This window comes from Podarcis gaigeae (assembly GCF_964106915.1).
Source record: "Podarcis gaigeae genome assembly, chromosome: 13".
Lineage (NCBI taxonomy): Eukaryota > Metazoa > Chordata > Lepidosauria > Squamata > Lacertidae > Podarcis > Podarcis gaigeae.
This window is the reverse complement of record NC_139689.1, coordinates 35,182,380-35,204,231: the sequence shown is the minus strand read 5'-3', so window position 1 is coordinate 35,204,231 and position 21,852 is coordinate 35,182,380. Positions and strand designations below refer to the sequence as shown.

General features: G+C 42.7%; 1 protein-coding gene and 1 long non-coding RNA gene across 2 annotated transcripts in view; both read left to right on the top strand.

Moving 5' to 3' along the window:
• The window catches only part of LOC310830330, a 371,459-nt gene that overhangs the window by 287,739 nt on the left and 61,868 nt on the right, over window positions 1–21,852 (top strand). The gene's annotated exons all lie outside the window — the stretch shown is intronic.
• The window catches only part of ZNF652 (zinc finger protein 652), a 31,377-nt gene continuing 13,054 nt past the window's right edge, over window positions 3,530–21,852 (top strand). The window contains exons 1-2 of the mRNA XM_083709417.1: window positions 3,530–3,984; window positions 19,496–20,618. Coding sequence (XP_083565543.1) covers window positions 19,716–20,618 — 903 coding nt within the window. The 5' untranslated portion in view covers window positions 3,530–3,984; window positions 19,496–19,715. The remainder of the gene's footprint in view (window positions 3,985–19,495; window positions 20,619–21,852) is intronic.

Sequence of the window (21,852 nt, the reverse complement as noted above, 5' to 3'; positions counted from 1 at the left end):
GTATAGCACTGGCTCTCCAGGGTTTGTGGCAGGTATCCCAAGTAAGAATACAAAAAGATAGTACTTAATTATTGTTGACAGTATTCAATACCAATATGGGGGCCATGAGAGAGCAAAAGGGATTATATGAGAGGTAAACATTTCCAAAATATTTTTGCTGTATTGTTTATATTCCACTTTTCCTCCAAGGAGCTCAAGGTGGTATATGTGGTTTTCCCCTCTCCTAACAACCAGTTCTATTTTTCTAGAAAAAAAGGTGCCAGAACTCTCTTATAATGGCAACAGCATCCACCTGGAAGGTGCCGGAACTGAGTTCTGGCAAGTTCTGGCTGAAAAAAAGCCCTGTGAGATAATTCAGTCCGTGGTGATTGGCTCAAAGTTACCCAAAGAGCTTCATAAATGAAAGGGGATTTGTACACCAATCTCTTAAATCCTAATCTGACACACTAACCATGACACCATACTGACTATGAATACATCCATCAATGCTCGGGAAGGGAAAGCACAACCCCTTTTCCCACAGCCTGCCCTGACCCATTTGTCTTTTTTATATTTGTGTTATTAGTCATTGAAGTTTGTTCACTAAAAAGATGAAGCTGGCGATGATAATGATTATATAAAACCCTGCTTAAATATAAAAACAAGTATATACAAATATCTTTGTTATGCCATATGTAGGTCAACACCAAGTCTACTCAGTCAAAAGGTTTCCACATATGGAATTCAGCCAGCAAGGGCTGTGCACATGCATAATCTGCCACTGAAGATATCTTAAATCAAAGCTATAATGATGGTTCCTGATGGAGCAGTTTTTGTCTATTGTTGGATGCCCCTGTACCTGTTTGTTCCTGAGGATGTTTTGGTCTACATTTGAGGACTTGGCCTTTTAAAAAAAATGCACTGATTTGGGTAACACCTTGGCATGATAGTTCTTGAGACACACCCAGTCACTGTTCGTGGAAAGAATAATAAAAAGGGGGAGAATAAAAGACAGACTAGAAAAACATCAACCACCACCCAACTACCTTCAATAAAGCATCGTTCGTATGCTGCATACATTTCTACCTTCTAATTTTCAAAGCTGCTTTCCCCTTGGTTTCTAGGTCCGCTAACCCTAACAATCCTGGTATTTATGTTGGGATAGACTAAAACATGCATAGGCAAACTCGGCCCTCCAGATGTTTTGGGACTACAACTCCCATCATCCCTGACCACTGGTCCTGTTAGTAGGGATGATGGGAGTTGTACTCCCAAAACATCTGGAGGGCCGAGTTTGCCTATGCCTGGACTAAAATGAATGACAAGAATGCCCACTGGAAACAACGGCAGCTTTTTCTTATGGGAGCTTAGGATGTTGCCTTGCACTGAGTAGAAGAAAGTGGTCTATCTAGCTAACAGTCATCTATGCTCACCGGCAGTGATTAATAAGAATTGAAGACAGGATTATTTCCCTAGTTACCCGGCAGTGCTGGAGACTGAACCTGGGTTTTTTTTTCTGCACACAAACCAAGCGCTCTACTTCCGTGGAGCAGTCATATTAAAAAGGTCATTTGGAGAGCTCATTATTTCCAAAGGGCCTTCGGATAGCTCCCATTGTTTCCAGTGGCAATGGGCATTCTCGTCATTAATTTCCAAAGTGTAAATTGGATTTGTTTTCCCCTCGTGGATAGCAACCACTGCTGCTTTTCTGGCTTCATTGTGATATACAGTAAGTAAAAAAAACTGGTCCATTTTCCTTATGGGGTACCCAAGAGCCCATATAGAGTCTTTTTGTAGGTTCTCTGTCGGTATGAGAAAATAAGAGAGACCAACCAGAGAATATTGAGAAGCAAAGCAGCTAGTAACCCTGATCTTTATTGACTGTTGCAACAGGGTGCTCCCCCACATGTAGGAGAGAGGAGGAGGACCTTGAACAATGGCACGCTAGCCATTTTGAAATTCCCTGCCCTGGAGCTCAAGACCACCCCTCCATACATCATACCTACATCACAGAAAAGGCGGTCTACAACAGGAATTTGAATGTTGTTGTTTTTCCTGTCTGCCAGGTTATCTGATAATGCCTTATCTGATTGCCTTTTCTGGTAGTCTGGCCATGTCTTTGAGATAAAAAGGTAAAGGGACCCCTAACCATTAGATCCAGTCATGACCGACTCTGGGGTTGCGGCGCTCATCTCGCTTTATTGGCCGAGGGAGCTAGCGGACAGCTTCTGGGTCATGTGGCCAGCATGACTAAGCCGCTTCTGGTGAATCAGAGCAGCGCACGGAAACGCCGTATACCTTCCCGCCGGAGTGGTACCTATTTATCTACTTGCACTTTGATGTGCTTTTGAACTGCTAGGTTGGCAGGAGCAGGGACCAACCTTGGCTCTGTGGTTTAACCCACAGCACCACCCGCGTCTCATTCTTTTAGATGGTAATTACTTAATTCCTGAGACAATGGGAAGGTTATTTCACCTCCTCCCTCCTTGCACAGAAACACGTGTTCAGCTTTGGACTAAAAATGGTTTCAGGACTGTCCCCCTGCGCTGCTCCACATGCAGTTCACACTCATGTGCCCCCTTGTGTATATTCTAAATAGATGGACTTTATCTCTAATTCTGAAATGTAAAGGACTTTAATGGACAAGAGAGAGAGCACTTTTAACTCATATCAATGTTTAATTATTGTTGTTGTTTTAAGTATTTCCCCCCCCCCCCATGCTTTTAACTGTTTTTATGTTTATCTGTAAGCCGTCTTGAGTTCCTGTCAGGGAAAACAGCGGGGGGGGGTGTGTGTAAATAAATAAATAAATAATGAATAAATAAATAAATTTTATTAACAAAATTCCTAAAACAGTGACCCACCCTCGCAAAGATTAACTGAAGAGCGTGCATTCTCAGTGCACGGACTCCGTGCCTTCCCACACTTTCCAACCACCATCAGCAGCTGTAGTATGTATTAACACCTTCCACAGAAATACTGGGGTTTTTATTTTTTTTAATAAAAAATTAATAAAAATAAAAAACCCCGATCGGTCTTAATGCACACAAACAGACAGACAGAGAGAGAGAGAGAGACGAAGGATAAACATGGAAATGGCGGGATATTATAATTGCTATTAACATATATATTTCAGTGAAACTAGCAGAATTTCGTAGCTGCCGCTGGTCACGCATGCGCGGATGGCTCCCTGCTTCCCTCCCGCACCGTTTTGTTTTGTTGGCCCTCGGCCCCGCCCCTTCCTCCCGTCTCACCTGAGGCGGTGAGAGCAGAGCGCGCGAGCGCGGAGACGTTGATTCCTACCACGCACGCGCCGCCGTCCGAGCCAGCCAGCGTTCGAGGGTGGAGGGCAAGGAACAGAACGGCCGCGCTCCAGAGAAAGTGGCGCTCGCGCCTATTGCGCGCGCAGGTTACGAGCTGGGCGAGGGGCGGCGCGGCGAACGGAGTAAAGGGGGAGGGGGAGGAAGAGGGAAGCCGCCGCGCGTTCTCGCGCGAAGTCCTCCTCAGGCGACGACAGCGACGACGCAAGCGCAGTCGCTGTCTTCCTTTACGACGAGCCAGTCAAGCCAGCCAGCGACGCTGAAGGAAAAGCGAAGAGAGAGAGAGCGCGCGCGGGGCGGAGGAGGAGGAGGAGGGGGGGAGGGTGTTGCGAGTGGAGCGGGCGGTGCAGTCGCGAGGCTGAGTGTCTGACTGACTTTGGTTGGCTACGGCGGCGGCCACGTAGCGCTGCGGCGGCGGCGGCCGCCGAGGGGAGGGCGAGCGACAGGGAGAGCGTCAGTGGGAGCAGCCGCTGGAGCGGCGGGGCCTAGGCCTGGTCCTGAGGCGGCGGCGGCGGACGAGGAGGGGGCTCGAGCCCAGGGGGAGGGCAGGAAGGAAAGAGGGCCCTGGCCGCCCCTACCTTCCCCCCTCCCCTGCCTAGGCATGGACCGCGGCGGCGGAGGAGGAGGAGGCGGAGCGGCGACGGAGGAGCAGCGCCGGTGGCAGTCCCGGAGAGTCCCGGCCTGGGTGAGTCCGTGCAGGAAAAGAGGCCCTCCGGCTGGGGAAAGGGCAGGCCGAGCTCCTCCTGCTCAGCCTCCTTCTTTTTTGCTTAGTTGTTGGTAACGTGCCTCCCGCTTCGAAGTGCCAACGAGGCCCGGCTGTGGAGCGTCAGGGAGGGGCGAGCGTGCACCTGAGCATGTGCAGAGTGCTCTTGCTTGCTTGGGATCTGGACAGTTGAGATAGTGTCATGGGGGCGGGGTTGGGGTTTGAGGGTTTGGCTGCGGGAGCGTTTCTTCCTTGAAACTGGCAACCTTTTTGGACCACGGAGGAGAAAGGGGGAGAGATTTCGTGGGCCGAGGTTTTTTTTGGGGGGGGGGAGCTCAGTTGGTCGAAGAGTCGAAAGTTGAAGGGGGTGTGTGGGTTTTGGAAAGTTGAGGTGGAAGGTGCTTCAGCAGAGAAGTTGGCATAGAGGGAGAACATTTAGTTTGGCATCACTTTAAAGGTTTGGCATGGTTAGAGGAGGAAGTTGTGCCGCCTCCTGAGACAACTCTGATGCTGGGAATATCTCCGTTTAATGCGGATCTTGGGAATTGGGGGAAGGGAAGCAGTGTTAAGAGACTCCTTGCACCCTCGGGTGTTCTGTTACATTAGGTCCGCGAAATAGTAGAAAAGTTAAAAAAAAGAAAAAGTTCCGGTACTGAAGTAGAAATGTTATCATTTCCCAACACACAGTGTTCCTTCTCTTCCAAACCACTCTATTTGAAGTTTGATATTTGATATGATTAAATCCCAGATTTCCATGACCAAACTCCTCATCTGCAAATAAGCTACAGGTGTCTAATGTTTGTAAATTGACTTAACTTCAACCTGTGCATGGTTGGAGCAGGCAGATCAATGTGTTATGTCACACTATTTTCATAAAAACTTACCTGGGAGTATATCTTTGGATGATGTACCTCCATGCAACCTGAATCTAACTCCTAGAAAGTCTGAAAATTAATTGGTTCAGTCCTAGTTAAAATCTCATTTTGTAGAAAAAGAAAGTTACACATTTGTTTCAAACATCATTGTTTAAATACTCCCTACTCTTAAAATGCTCCTCTAGTGATAGATTGGAGAATTGTTAGGCTGCTATACAGCAGACTTTTGGAGAGTGTTACTATTGCTCTTTCTCACAAGGACACTAATGGGAGAACTCAGGTGATTTGTGGTGGAGAGCACCATGATGGTTCCTGGAGTAAAGCAGGAGAGACAAATGGGATAGTTTTGTTCAGGTGAAATAGGATTCATAAGAAAATATATGCAAATCTACTGTCCTTCAAATTGTGCGTGATGTGAGAATTAGGTATGTTCATGTAAGCTAGTCTCTGGGTGTCAGTAGTGGTTGCTGAACTTGGGTGGTGGAGTTATTCTGTACTCCAGATAGAAGTTTGTGCAACTAGAAAAACAATTGGAGCTATTTGCATGATGGATGGGGTTTACAGCTTTTGGGGTGATGAAGATGGAGAAAGGATCTACCCAAAACCTTCTCGAGTGATGCAGTTAAATGAATGCCCTGCAAAGATTGTTGCACCAACTGAAACTAGGAAGAGATGTGATCAAAATCTGAACCCCTTCTTCTTGTGCCCCCTCCACATGGCTTCCTGTTCGTGGAATGCTGTCACCGGGGAGGCTTGCCTGGCGTTTTTATTACATATCTTTAGGCGCCAGGCAAAAGTATTTCTTTATAATCAGGTTTTTGGCTGATTGAACATTCTATGTAGCCTTTTAAATTGGTTTGTGTTAGTTTTTGTTCTGTATTTTATGTTATCATTTTGTATTTGTATGTTGTGAACCACCCTGTGATCTTCAGGTGAAGTGAAGTATACAAATAATAATAATTAATAATGGTAGTGGTGATGGTGATGTTGCTCCTAAACAAGTTGTGGGCCATATCATAGAACTGAATCATAGAATTGTAGTTTTGGAAGGGACCTAGTACAACTCCCTGCAATGCAGGAATATGCAGCTGCCTCATGTGGGGATCAAACCTGCAACTTTGTCATTTTCAGCACCACACTATTCTGGCTAGATATATATTGGGAAGCCTTAGCATCAAGTTTGTTTTGCTAGGTGTAACTGGCTAATGGTAGCAGCTGGCAACAAAGGTTAATGAGGGAAAGAGGAGGGTGGAGAGTTGTGTATGTGCATACAGGGTTGCATGACCACCCGACTCATGTGGGCATACTCTTACTGCCCTTTACCCCCTACTCTTACTGCAGTATATGGATCACCTAGCAGATAGAATCTATTATGCTATCCCAGTTCAGATCCTTCAACTAAATATCCATTTTACAGCACTTTAAATGTATGGAAAAAACCAGTGCAACATAACAGGAAGGTACAGGGATCACTGGATATTGACTGTTTTCACACATGAATACCGCATCCTGTAGAATTCTATCAGTTATATTTTATCTGCACAATCAGAATGAATTTCAGGAACAAAATGCTTTTTCTGTGCAGCTTGAGCAGAAGCAGTGCTATAGTTAATAGTTGCCGCTTGTATTCACCTACCCCTGCCCACTCCCGTGCTCACAGTTGTGATTAATATTCTTCTGTTATGAATGGTCTGTCACCATTAAGGAAAAAAAGGTAGGAAGAGTCCAGCATATATGTAGACTGTCCCTGGACCAAGGGACTTTTCTTAAGTTCTCAAAGCTTTTAACCTTGCTCAAGGTTGTCATCTGAACTAGCCAGATCACAGTCAGTCCATCCTTTGAAAATTAAGACTTTAGAGCTATCTTGCCCCGAAACGGCAAATAGATATTCAGTTTAAGGAATGTCTCCTTAAACCTTGGTTTAAGGAGACATTCCTTAAACTCTCATATATAAGCTAGGTTCCAAATGACTACTTAAACTTTGGTTTAAGGAGTCATTTGAAACCAAGCTTATATATGAGAGTTTCTAACACTGGTAGGTAGTGTGCTGCCTTGGGAGAAATGGAAGTACAGTGGTACCTCTGGTTACAAACACTTCAGGTTACAGACTCCACTAACCCGAAATTAGTACCTTGGGTTAAGAACTTTACCTCAGGATGAGAACAGAAATCGCGCTGAGGCGGCAGCGAGAGGCCCAATTAGCTAAAGTGGTACCTCAGGTTAGGAACAGTTTCAGGTTAAGAACGGACCTCCAGAACGAATTAAGTTCTTAACCAGAGGTACCACTGTAAAATAAAAGTCTTTGGGGTAGCAGCTGTTTTCTGTGTCATGGATGTATGGGGGGGGGAGAGCAATGATAGGGGGATAATCCAGAATTAGCAGAAAATTATGCCAGCATCTGGATGTTGGCACTAGATATTTCAGCTGCTGCACCTGTGGTAAGTGCTTATTTCCTAGAATACTGGCCCAGGGAATAATTGTACTGACTGCATTGTAGCTGCTTCAGTTTAAGCAATGAGAGGGGAAGAAAGGCTGCACTTGCTGTAATACCTTGTGATCTAAAATAATCCTTCTGAAAGTTTGAGTGTACATTGGTTCTTTGAGGGTGACTTGTATTTACTGAAATGCCTTCTGTAAAGGCGTGTGGGGTTTAAAAATAATAATAGCCTAATTTGCCTAGGAAATTTTTGCAAATTTATGTCACAAATAAAATTTTCTATTTTAGCCTTTTTTTATTAAAAAAAACCAACAACACTTTGAGGAAACAAAGCTAAATCTTTGAAACAGCCACACTTGCCTAATATTGTATTTGCAGTTGGTATCCATTCACTTATACTAATCAACTTATGAAATGGAAACTTTTCCACCAAAAAATAAAGTGCTAGAAAGATTTCCTCTCCATATAACTGCTGCCTTAGCAGAAGCATTCATGAGCTGGGGTAAAATAGGATTGTACTTGGTAGGTGTGGCTACTTCAATCAGGACAGGTAGGGATGGGATGAAAAACTGTTTTTTCTAGTGTTTCTTCTAGATCTGGAATACGGTGGGATTTCTTGATGGTGCAAGTGCTGGGAGGCTGTGTATGTGCTTGTGTTATTAGGCATGCTGATAACACTCAGACACTCCTAGGGTAACAGATAGTACAGTGTGTATGCCCGGGGTTGTTTTCAACAGGATTGTGTTCAACTTTTGGTCCTGGGGAAGTTTTGGCAGTGTCCATATTCAGACTGTAGTGATTTGAGATAATGTTTTCCATTAATTCTGTTGTAGTGTTGTATTTGCACTTCATTTTAGTTTCTGTTGATGTACATGGATTGCATAAAACAGTGGTTTAAAATGAGATACAGGATGGTTCTGTATATTAAATTTCCATGATATGCTGAGTGTCATTCCTCTTGCCTTGTCTTCTCTTCTCTTCTCTTCTCTTCTCTTCTCTTCTCTTCTCTTCTCTCCTCCCTCCCTAGGGTGTCCTTAATTGTTCCAGGATTGGCTGTGGTGTATATGTGATTATTTCAAGAATTGAATAGCAGCTTGTGTTGATTTGTGACTGGCCTGTCAGTTGATGTGTCCTCTGCATTCACTCTGGCAATACTATTTACAGCCAACATTATGCTAGCGTTTGTTGACTCCTGTGCAAAATTAATGTGCGCTACATTATGATGAATTCATCTTGATAGCATGCGACGGAATTGTAGAAGTGAAAGTAGCTTATAAAAGCAATGGATATGCTGTAGCATGCAGATTTTATTGACTTTAACTGTGCATTGTTTTGTATCTCATGTCTCTAACCTAGAGAAACATTGGATCAGCAGAAGGCACAGAATAGTTACTATTCTTATTTATTTATTTATTTATTTAGAATATCTATATCCCACCTTTCCAACTGAATATTGCTCAAGGTGCCTAACATTCAAAATAAAAATGATGATAGCTACAATTCTGTGATTCTGTGTTGCTGTTGAGTTAATGCGTCCCTTGTCTTCTTTTCTGCAGCAGACCCAAGGTTTACATGATTAGTAAAAGAGACAAGGATCTTGTGAACTGGCTCAAAATCATGCTAGCACCTTGAGAAATCTCATTCTCTATTCCATTAGTCCTTCCTTTCATTATTTACTGGTGCCAGTTAAGATGGTCCTTTTTAACTTACAGGTTATAATGATACTTCACAAACTTTTTAAAACTCCAGTTGTCATAGGGCTGAAGCTTATCAATTATTTTACTGCGCAATCACTTCTAGATGTTTTATGGAAAGTGATTCATAAACAGAACCAAAATGTAGTTTATTTGCAGCTGACATAAATACTATAAATTATTGATAGTGTGTATTTTTTTAGTTTGGAGATTAAACAACTAGGGACTGGCAAGAACTTTTCTTGCCTTTGCATCATCTCCCACTTCCCCTCTTTCTAGTGTGCAGATTCTAGTGTGCTCAACAACTGCAATCCTTAAAAAAGCTCAACAACTTTCTCTTCATCAAATCTGGCCCTCGTTGAAAAAAATCTGGGCACTCCTGTCCTATGCGATCCACACATTCATAAGCTTATATCAGGATGGATTAAAAATAGATTTTTGTTAATAATAATAATATCAATGGTAGTTTTGTAACAATCAAATTGTGGCAAATTAAAGTGAAATCTGAACTGTTTACAAGCAAATACTTAAGTCTATACAGTAGTTTATATTTTATTTATTTAATCATGACTGCTAACAGATTAAATGAAACCAGTTTTCTGTGCATAAAAAGAACTCTGAGGAAAGAGATCTCATTTCTGAGGTTGATCATTATATATAGCACCCTAAATAATATGTTACCTGTTATTGTTGTATTTGTGTTGGGTCCAAGTTATTGCTAAGCATTAGGCTCCATGAGGTGCCCATGGTATAAGCTACCTGGTTTGCCTTCAAAGCCCATATGGGCAGCCTGGTACTCCTGTAGTATTTCAATGTTTGTAATCCTTGTATGACCACACTTAAAATACTGTGAATAGTTTGGGTGCCCAGTCTTCATGAGGATATTATAGAGCCGGAAAGGTTTCAAGAAAGGGAAATTGAAACTATCAATGGGCTGAAACATCTTCTCAATGAAGGAAGGATACATCTGCAGGGCATGAAAAGAGGTTTATAAAATTTTGTGTGATCTGAAGAAAGGTTGGTAACTGTCTCATTACCAGAACTTGAATGGTCATGATATTCAAGTTAATTGATAAAGTTTGCTGCTACTAGATGTGTTAACAGCCACTAGCTTAAGTAACTTTTAGAGGAGATAATGGAGGATATGACTAATAGTCATGACGGCTTTAAGTTTAAGATACTTTACTACAGATCTTTACAAACTTTTCATGTTGGTGACACACTTTTTAGACATGCATCATTTCGCGACACAGTAATTCAGTTTTACTAGCAAGCCAGAGGTTAAACTAACCACATTCCAGTCCTGGGAGGAGCGCAGGGAGCATTCACACAACACACCTAAACACTGCAGCCGACACACTAACGTGTCATGACACACAGTTTGGAAAGCTCTGCTTTACTAGATGGTTTGTTCCTATGATCATGTAAAGGCTCTTACATACGATCAGAGCTCCTCATTGTGAAAGGTTCTGTTGAATTTTAGGCTGTCTTTTAGCTGGTATAGTATTAGTTGTTGGTATCCATGCTTGTTTGGAAAATCTGTGCATTTGAAAATGAGAAACATGCACTTGATGATTTAAACAACCCATCATTTGTTGTGCACTCAAGCACATTCACCTTCCATTTCAACTCCTATCAGACTTCCAGTTTTGCCTGGCATCTCCACCCTGTTCTGCTACTGCCCACTTTAGGTAAAGGTAAAGGGACCCCTGACCATTAGGTCCAGTCGTGGCCGACTCTGGGGTTGTGGCGCTCATCTCGCTTTATTGGCCGAGGGAGCTGGCATACAGCTTCCGGGTCATGTGGCCAGCATGACTAAGCCGCTTCTGGCGAACCAGAGCAGCACATGGAAACGCCATTTACCTTCCCGCTGGAGCGGTACCTATTTATCTACTTGCACTTTGACGTGCTTTCGAACTGCTAGGTTGGCAGGAGTAGAGACCGAGCAACGGGAGCTCACCCCATCGCGGGGATTCGAACAGCCAACCTTCTGATTGGCAAGTCCTAGGGTTAAACCACAGAGCCACCCGCGTCCCTTTACATGTATGGTTATGACCCTATTATTTTCCAGGTATGCATTCTCTCACTGCATTTGTGTGCACACAGCCATTCATGTTATACTTAGATGGGGCAGAAGAATCAATTCATTTCTCAGTTGGGGTGAAAACAAATAGTCATCCTAGCAGCTGTCAGTTAAGTGTTGAATTAATTGTTGAAGTGCTGACACTTATTTTTGAAACGCACACAACTTATTTTCAACACAAAAAATAACTTCCCCTCTTCCCAATTTACAAATAGGCTGTAAGTAGAAATTTATGGTTCCTTGGGAAAATCACCTGAAAAAATAATAACTTTGAAATTGCTTGATTTGTCTGGTATTATGTTACAAATTTTTATCAAGCAATGCATTTTTAGAAATGGGAGAAAAATCAATAGAATATTATATGACATTAGGAAAAAGCTGGACTCTGCAGCTTGTTCAAATTATACATACACAGCAATTATTATTTTCAATAATTTTCTTTCTGTTAGCCATGGAGAGGTAAAAAGGTGAAACCCCACATGCACTAGAAACCTCATTCAGCCATCCTTCTGGCTTCTACAATGTCAGCCATATTTCAAGCATATTTATGCAACCCCAAGGGCTCAGAACTTGTTTTTTCCATGAAAGATGAGAGTCTCAAGAAACTGAATTATTGTGCTTGGAGAGATGGTTCATGGAAACATGATAGCAGCTTAGTAAAATGTTCTGTGTGCTAACAATTCTTTTAAGGTTCAGACTGAAGCCTCTCGCAGGCTTTCCTGCTCAGTATGGGAAGGTTAGGCATGGAGCAGGTAAGAATGGATTGGAGGGGAACTTGCCACTCCCCCTTACACATGTCATCCCTGTACATGTTCATTTCAATGCACGGATAGGATTTCAGGTTTCTGTGTTACTTTGGTCTATTTATTCATCACTGTAGATGGATTTTCATCTTTTTGAACTTTAGTTCAAAACTGACTTACTGAAATTCGTCATGTCTTCAATACATTCAGATTCATATACTACGTTTTTCATCTATTATTCCAGTGTGGCATTCCATGCTTTTATAGTGAGGAACACAGTGCTATTAGGGTAGAAGATTGAAAGTTTTCACTTTTGGTTTTGAATAAATCAGTTTCCTGATACACAAGCTTTCATTTTTCTTCCTTCATGTGTGGAAAAGGGAGAGAGAGAGCACATGTGGCAGATCAACACAGCTCATTCTTATAACACTGAACGATTAATTAATGAACAGTGACTGAGATTTGTTTCCTTTAATTTCCTTTAATGTATACTTGGGCTGTGTACACACCATACATTTGAAGCACACTCAGAGCACATTCCCACCCTCACCCTCCATGCTAAAAAAATATCCTGGAAGTTTGGTCTTCATGGAGCTACAGTTCCTCAGCACCTGCAAAACTACAGTTCCCATGGTTCTTTGAGTGAGTGTGCTCTAAAGGCATGGTGTATATGCAGCCTTGGTCAAGAATGTCAGTCTTTGTCTTAAGGTGTTTTGTTAATTTTAAAAAAAGTTTATAATAAAAAGCGTAACTATAGTCAGTAAGCATTGTTTCTTCGCAACCTGTTTTCTGTCCCTGTTCTACTCTAATCTTTTGTATAAAGCATTTGCTGAGGTCTGGTTTAAATGTTTTATCACCCGCCTGATAGATTTCTATTAGGATATTGTGGGTCCTTCATGGAACAGTATATTAGACTTGTTTTAAATATTCCTTTTCTATACAGTTGCTTTAATATGACTGTCATTGCACCCTCCATTTTAGCAGGAAAATCACAGGCCTGCTCTGCTTGGCACAGCTGTAGAACATTCAAATGCATTAGGGGGGATATATGAAAACCAGTTTTTTAAATGATTGTATCACTTTGGGCTATTTCATGTGTTAGATCTGTAATTCATTCTTTAAAAATATTTTGATGCGTGACTGGAAATGAATTTGTAAAATGGTGGAACTGGGTTTGGTTTGGTGTGACATGAGCTTAGCTTACATAGATTCTTCATCTTATCTTTTTCATGAGGTATACACAACTTGACTGCAAAAAGAATGGAAAGGAGACCATACTGATGAGCAGTACCTGGGTGATGACTTGGTCCCATCTGCCCATCTCATCCAGTTTTGCCTCATCTTCTGTTTTCTTTGTTGCCTTCATCCTGCCTTTCACTGTTCCTTGTTCTCTATTCTCTCATCTTAGGAGTCTGACTCTTTCTGCTTCTCTCTTCAGTCGACTTCTGCTATTACTTTCTTCAAGGAACAGGGGGAGTGGTATTCTTGTGACAGTGGCTGCTATTGTACCAATTCTTACCATTGTCTGAGACCTCAGTGCCCCTTTATTTGCATACATTGTTTTTCTAGGCATGCAAGGAGTTGATAGTTGGGAACTGGTGCAATGGCTGACAATTGTTACAATCATTTTCCCTTTTCTTCGAAAGCAGAGTACTGTACTGTTTTATTCCTTTCTGCAGTTCTCAGAGTGAAGGGTACTTGGGGAGCTTCCAAATGAAAGGATGGTGGTTCCACAAACACCTTTTATTACCTTCCCTGCCACTTAACTTCAACTTGGATTTGCTCCAGCCCATCAGATGGCAGGGAATGTGTATGGAAATGTGGCCAAATATGTGGAAGAAGCAGCTATTTTGGGGTAAGTGAGAGCCCCAATAACCTTCGCAGCTGACTTTCCTAGAGACTTATTTCTGGCTTCTAGCCCCTGCTTTCCCCCCTCTCATCTGTCAGGCACCTCCTCTATACCTTTCCATCAGGCCCTTGCCTCCTTTCTGTTTTACCCTATTCAGGTGTAACTGTTCCTTGTAGCTACATTAGCAATGCATCCTTGAAATGTGCACTGAAATACAGTGGTACCTTGGTTCTCAAATTTAATCTGTTCCGGGAGTCCATTCCAAAACCAAGGCGTGCTTTCCCATAGAAAGTAATGCAAAACGGATTAATCTGTTCCAGGCTCTTGAAAAACTACCCCTAAAACACTAGAAACAGAAGCACAACACTAAAAACAGAAGCTCAGGACACATTTGACTTCCCAAAAATTTTTGAGAACCAGAACGCTTACTTCTGGGTTTGCGACGTTCGGGTTCTAACTTGTTCGTGAACTAGGCTGTTCGAGAACCAAAGTACCACTGTATAGCTGAGAGAGACTGCATCTGCATGAGTGAATGTTGGTCTCAGCTTCCTTTCCCTTTGCTTCAACTTCTTTTAAGTCTCTGCTTCCTACAGGTTCATCACTTTTTTCCCTTGAAATATATCCTAGGTCAGGAGTGGGGAACCTCCAGTCTGCAGATCAAAAGTTGCCTTTCAGGTCTCTCTGTCTAGCCCTTGGGACTCCACTTAGGCCTAGCCATACTCTTCACCATCCATGAGTGCTTCTGGTCCTTTCCATCACTAGCATGTAGTCCCATAAGATTGCTCACAATGTGATATTGGCACTGAAAATAATCTGCACCCAGTCCTAGGCATTTCAAACCCACCCACCCACCCACACCCACCATGGTTCTAATTGCAACTTTTAGTTGTTGAACCTTCAGGGTTTTGGATAAGCAAACGAAGCATGTTCTGTTGACTAGTGGCATCACAACCTCCCTTCTTTTTGCCTTAAAAGATTGTTTCTTACTTGTATTCTGCCGGAAGTATTTGGAGTTCAGCAGACATTCACCCAAGCACAAACAGGTTCTCCAAATGCTGTAGTGCAGACAACAGAAAAATAATTACAGAAGATGCGGCACTATTTAAGGTGTCATCTGTTTTATGCTTATCTTCGCAACAGTCATGTGAAATAAACCATTGTTCAAGTTGTTCTTGTGAGAGACCGTGAACCAAAGTAGGCACAGTGTTAAATTCATGTTCATAGTTAATGTATCTGTATTTTTTGTTAAATAGTAGTGATGTGTGTATATTCAGGGTCAGCTGCTATTGCACATCAGAAACCTGGGAGAGGCCATTTTCATTGGGAACTTAATGTGAAGGGAAAGTTGTATCCTGCAGTCCTGATCTCTCCCTCCTTAGTCCTCTCCCTACAGCTCCTTGTGTGGCTGTTATTGAACCCTAAAGCAACCCAGATATGTTAAATGTGATCACAGGATGTTCTTGGTGGTCATATGCTAGTTGTGGAGTACTTTCCCCAGAGAGATTTGTCTGGCACCACCTATATTACTGTCCACTGGGCACCAGGCTAAGACTTTTGTTTATTTTCCCAAGCTTTTTAGATTCATTTTGAATCCTTTGAATCCTCCTTTACTGTTTTACGCTACTTTTATGATTTTGTGACCTTTTGGTGATAGTACTGTGTTAGAAGCTGAGATGTGAAAGTTAGGAGCTAAATGGCATCTTAAACCTAGGTTATGGGTGTCACAACGGAATGTTGAGGCACACTTTTTTAATAATAAGAATACAAAGTTGGAAATGAATGAACTGCCCCTAAAATCTTATGTTCATTTTTCACATGGTCTAGTCCTCATCTGAAGACTGCAAAAAATAAAGCCATGCTTTTCCTGCCCGCCCCTCAAAACACTGCCTTTCTGTGAGGCCAGCTTCGAGGCAGAACCTATCAACTTGCCTGACGCTGCAGTGATTTCTTGAAAGTCAAGCAAGCAGGAATTTCTCCTCCCATGCCGTCAGCAGCGGCAGTTTTAATCTGAAATCTTAGTCACAGTACTGTGCCCAGAGCTCAGAAATTGCTCGAGCTAATGAAATTCCCAGTGGCAAAATGCACCTAGAACAATGGGAGTTTCGAACGCTGTTATTGTATGTTTGTATTTCTCTTTTCAGTTGTTTTGTTCTTTTCTGTAAGCCATCCTGGAATATAATTGAAAGGTGGTATAAAAATGTTTTATTTTTATATAGTTGGAACAGGGTAAAGAGAATGTTGAAAATGTAACAGTTGACTTTAGGAATTTGTTTGCTGTTAGATCCATTCAGCAGTCCTCCTCTTTCCCCCTCCCCCTACCCCAGTCTAATGCTGCAGTTTTAGGGCAACAGGCAGTCGCTTGGTTGTCTTGCTAAACCAGTTTCTTTAGGGGGGGAAATCACAAATGGAAACTGCTGGTAGAACATAGTTTCTAGACCATGGGTAGGCAAACGAAGGCCCGCGGGCCAGATCCGGCCCAATCGCCTTCTAAATCCGGCCCGTGGACAGTACTGTAATCAGCGTGTTTTTACATGAGTAGAATGTGTTCTTTTATTTAAAATTCATCTCTGGGTTATTTGTGGGGCATAGGAATTTTTTCAGTTTCCCCCCACAAAGTCTGAGGGACAGTGGACCGGCCCCCTGCTGAAAAAGTTTGCTGACCCCTGACATAATGTATGCCTATGCTATTTGCATAATTAATCTATGTGTTTTTATTTGGACACACAAAGTACATGCAACTATGAAGCTGTATGGAAACTGACCTGGAAGGGAGCAATTGATCACAGTATCTTGTAGTACGGTTTGCTGTCAAAAGGCAAAAACCTAAACTGTTTGTACATTTACATGCTGTCAAGAAAGTTACTTGGTATGTAAAAGTCTTTTAAATGTTTCAGCTTTTGAAGGGAAGGCATGGCAGTAGCAAACTGGAGCTGTTTCTTTTGGTGCGCACTGGCCAGAACACCCCCCCCCGGCAGGTGGACAATTCTTTTTTATTGGTTCTGCCATTTGAGTTCTTGCTTTGCTGTGCTTCCCTGCAGCATGGAAAAAGTGACTGCACCTAAAAGACACTGTAGGAGGCATGTCCTTAGGGACTATATGTATTCTGAAAACTATGTAGCAAATGTGCATCTTCGACTTTGGAATAGTTATGTAACTGCTGAAAGCAGATCAGTCCAACATGTGCCTGGTATATATGCCTTATTCCACAGTTATAAATCCACTGTGATAGACACCTTGCTGCACAAAAAAACTACTACTTTTCATCAAACCCAGGCAAGACACCCTAGTTCTAGAATACGTGTGTGTGATCAGTGGTGGATTAAATACAGATGTAAGAATTTAAACTAAATTCAGATGAGATAGCTGATGATAACTCAGTAGACTGGTTGAAGAAATACCTTTTTTGAATAGGGTCAACTTTGCTGTAAAAACCAAGTTTGTAACTTACGTTTGTTGCTGGACTCAGTGTTGCTTCTTAATTCCTAGCTGATGGCTACGACCTGGAGTGCCTTTTATCGGCTTTGGCTGATATACTGACTAAGCCTGTTGCTGGAAAATAGAAACCTGACCATGGTTATCCATACATTGGTTGCCTCCAAGAATATTGTGTTCTACATGGAGCTGCCTTTGACAATGACTTGAAAACTTCTAGTGCAGAATGCAGAAGCCTCTATGTGTGGTCTGATATTGACCCGTTTTGAAGTATCCATTCATTCCAGGTTCAGTTCAGAAGCGCTTATTCTTGCTGTTAAAGCCCTAAACAGATTGGTCCTAACTATCTTAGGAAATGTGTTCCAGCATGAGCTGACTCCACAGCAGGGTTTCTTCCATAGCAGCCTTTATGCTGTGCAGCTCACTCCCAAGAGATGTTGTACAATTACCTCCCTGTTGGCTTTTCAAAGGCAGGCAAAACTGTTGGCCTTTGAAAACTGACTGCTCCCCCCCCCCACACACACACTGTTTTCCTGCCCTTGGTTGTTTCTGAGTTTTTTATTGTTTGATTTTATAGTGTTTGGTTGTTGTTTTAAGAAAAACAAAACAGAAAAGCCCCTATAAGCAACGTTGTTGATTTTTATAAGTGGGAGTCTTAGTTGTTTTGGGGGAACTTTGGAAAGGTAGCATAAAATCTTTTAAATAAGAAAATCCAAATATTGAAGCCTGAATAAATTGTGTAAATCAAGGAAGTGTGTGTACAATTTATCTGTCCTCCTAGCAGAATAGGAAAGGAGCTATATAGAGCACATGACAGCCCAGACACTGAGGTCCAGATCTGAGGGTCTTCTGGCAGTTCCCTCACTGTGAGAAGTGAAGCTACAGGCAACCAGGCAGAGGGCCTTCTTGGTAGTGGCACCTGCCCTGTGAAACGCCCTCCTATCAGATGTCAAGGAAATAAGCAACTATCTGACTTTTAGAAGACATCTGAAGGCAGCCCTGTTTTAGGGAAATTTTTAATGTTCAATGTTTTATCGCTTTTTTATTATCATTAATATTCTGTTGGGAGCTGCACAGAGTGGCTGGGGAAACCCAGCTAGATGGCCGGGGTTTAAATGATGGTGATGAAATACCCCACCCCTGAAATTCCTATCCTCTCTGGCTTCTGAGTTAGACTGTACCTCAGTGGTTGAGCACATGTTCTGCGTGCAAAAGGCCCCAGGTTCATTTCCTGGCATCTCTAGTAAAGAGGATTGAGTGGAGAAGACCTGTGTCCAAGACTGCTTGGAGCTGCTGCTAGTCAGAGTAGACAGTATTGTGCTATAGACAGGTAACCAGTCCTGATGTGAACTAGGAACACGAGAAGCTTTTTCACTAGGCACTTCCCATGAGTTTTAAAGATGGATGTCACAGCTGTAGGGTCTAGAACAGGGGTTGGCAAAGTTATTGTGCCTTGGGCCGGTTTATAGTCCCGCAGATGCCGCGGTGGGCCAGAGTGTGCAGGCACGAATGTGCGAATGCTATTTCCAGCGCGGAGGAGGCGTGTGCAGCTTCCCATTGGCTGCAGGAGCTTCCAGCAGCCAATGGGAAGCTGCCCAGCTTTGCAGAAGGCGGTGCACGGGAGCTGACCGAGTGGGCGGTGGGGGTCCATGGGCCGCTTATGGCCCATGGAGCTTAGGTTGCCGACCCTTGGTCTAGAATCATCTAAAAAAATAAAAGCCAAGGACAGGGAATGCCAAGTTCCATGCTACATTACAATCTATGTCTTTTGAATCTGTACCTGCAGACACATAGGAACCATACAACTTAATTGGTTACCTGGGGGGGGGCTCATAATTTGTTTCTGGCAAAACTGATGGGTGGGCGGACTAGTGTGTGCAAGAGTTTTCAATTATGTGTGAATAAATGTGTGATTATTATTATTTTTAATTAAATCTGAGAAGTATTTTACTGTACCAATTCAATGAAGTTTTAATTGTGCAGCACATTAATTCTGTTGTAGTGTTGAATATAAGAATAGGGAAGTATGTTAATAATGATGTTAAATGGACGAATGCCAGTGCTGGTGACTGACCTTGGATAAACTATTTTTTGTTATGTGCCATCATTCAATTAGATGAGGCCATTTATTTGGAACTGTGTTTCAGGACCTTCCTCTGCTCTGAGGATCAGATGAAAGCTGCATATTTTCCAGCAGTAGAATTAATTCCCCGCCCCAACCCCCAGCAATAAGATGAAGAAGCCATCATTAATAAGAATGTTTAACAACTTGTGTGGCAAATCCTGTACTCTGTTTAGGTTAGGCAGCCAATGATTTCACAGGGATAAGTTCTTTTAGTTATGTTTAAGCCACTGACTTAATTTTCTCCTTCTTTTCTAGACAAGATGTTCAGCTGTTGAGCGGCAGCTTTCTTCCTGTGAACTGCTGCCGATTTCCTCGTGCTGTAAAGCCAGAGTTCCATGACCTGCACGGGGTGCTTTGGTGCTCTGCTTCCCCAAGGCAGTCATGTGTTAGTTCTCTCCGACAATTCATCTTGCTCCAGAGGAGTTACTTCCTTGGTATTCTGGAATACAAGGTGCTCAATGAATCGGGAGCCCCCATGAATGAAACAGCCAGCTCTTGCCAGCAGATGGCTAAAAACTGCAGCACACATGTAGCAGGGATGGCGCAAGAGGACAGAGCTCAAGTGCCACCCACTTTCTACCATGGTGCCAGCCAGGAACTTGATTTGTCCACCAAAGTCTACAAAAGGGAGTCTGGGAGTCCTTACTCCGTATTGGTGGACCCAAAAGCAAGTAAACCACATCTCCATGAAAGAGAGGAACAGCCATATTTCAAGGAGGACAGAACAGTAGGAGAGGTCCGAGCCGTGAAAGAAGACAGGGAGAACTCTGACGACTTGCAGGAGGACGAGGAGGAAGATGAAGTGACTTACAAAAGGGAGCAGATAATAGTAGAGGTAAACCTTAACAACCAAACATTAAATGTTTCAAAAGGGGAGAAGGGGGTCCCCTCCCAATCCAAAGAAACTGCTGTTCTTAAGACCAGCAGTGAGGAAGAGGAGGGTGACAGTGGGGAGGAAGAGGCCACTGAAGACAGTAATGATGAGGAGGAGAATGAGAGGCAGAAGAAAAAAGAGCAAAGAGAGGAGAAAGATAGTGTTGCACAAAGGAGGACAAGGAGAGCTGCATCTGCTGCAGCCGCCACAACTTCCCCTACTTCCAGAACTACAAGGGGCCGTAGAAAGAGCGTTGAGCCCCCCAAGCGTAAGAAGAAAGCTGCAAAGGAGCCCAAGGCACCTGTGCAGAAATCAAAGTGTGAAGAAAAGGAGACTTTGACCTGTGAGAAGTGCCCCAGGGTGTTTAACACACGCTGGTATCTGGAGAAGCACATGAACGTCACTCACAGGCGCATGCAGATCTGCGACAAGTGTGGGAAGAAATTTGTTCTAGAAAGTGAGCTCTCCCTCCACCAGCAAACAGACTGTGAAAAAAACATTCAGGTAGGTTCTCTTGCCTGCTTGCAAGATTTCCCTGCCTTCTGCTGTCCCCTGGACACTTCGAAAGGGGGGAAATCCTTTAAGGAGAACAAGGTCCCAAGCCTTTCTGCTTCTGTCGGCATTTCCTGTTGCGCACCTAAGGAAACTAACCTGTATGAATGCGGGGTGGGAAAGGGAGGGAGTAAGAAGTGGCTTTTAGGGTTTTTCTACACAATATTACAGGTGAGGTGAAATATAAGGTGCTTGAAAATAGAGCTTAATGCACTCTGTGCTGGTTAGTATGAGCAGAAGTTTATCTCCAACAATCATGAACATGAAGCTGAGTTTGCTGTGCTCGAGGCAATTCAGGTTCTAAAGACAGGCTGAATGTAAAACTTGTATTTATTTATTTTAGTAATTCTGCTTGTAGTATGTATGGTGTCACATGCTTTGATAAGGAAGGAGGGAAAACTTGAATTGATGGGCAGGCAAATACAAGGATGGATCCAGATGCTGTTTCACGCAAGACTATTTTCCTACCTCGAAAGTATTTCCATGTAGGAAAGCTGTAAACACTAATGTGTAACAAATGGACAGAAGTCTGAGTATACTAGATGGCCTATTGCAACTTATTGCTTATGTCTGCTTGTGAAATAGACATTTGTACACACATTAAAGAACTATGTATGGAATGATCTTGTGTGAAACTGTTCTAGGTGCCACAAGGGGGAGAGAGACTGCTGCTACCACGAAGAGATGAAGTAGGGATTGTGAAGCTGTGGGTTTTATGAAGAGTCCTATAGAAACTGCATACAATCACCACAAATCCTGTTCTGGGTTCTCTCCTCATCACAAACTTTATTTATTCAGAGTCCTTGCATTTTATTTTATTTAGAAAATCCTATAGACTGCTTAATCAAAAATAAATCCTACACGGTGTACATAATAAAACAATTATCAACAATACAAATAAAAGCAACAAAACTTTTATAAAACATTACCTAATTAAATTATATGTCTGGGTAGACCTTCTAAATTAAAAATAGTTCCCAGGCATCTAAAGTAATACAGCATTGGTGTCTGCTATATTTACTTCAATGGAAGTAAAACTGCATTGACATCCAGATTCTGTGTAGCACAAGTACTTATGAAGAAACCCTCAAAGCACACCGTCTTAGGATGCTTGCTGACATTCTCAGCCTTGAATTTTCTCCATCTCTGAAAACCAGGGCCATCAAATTCTTAAAGGGCGGATACA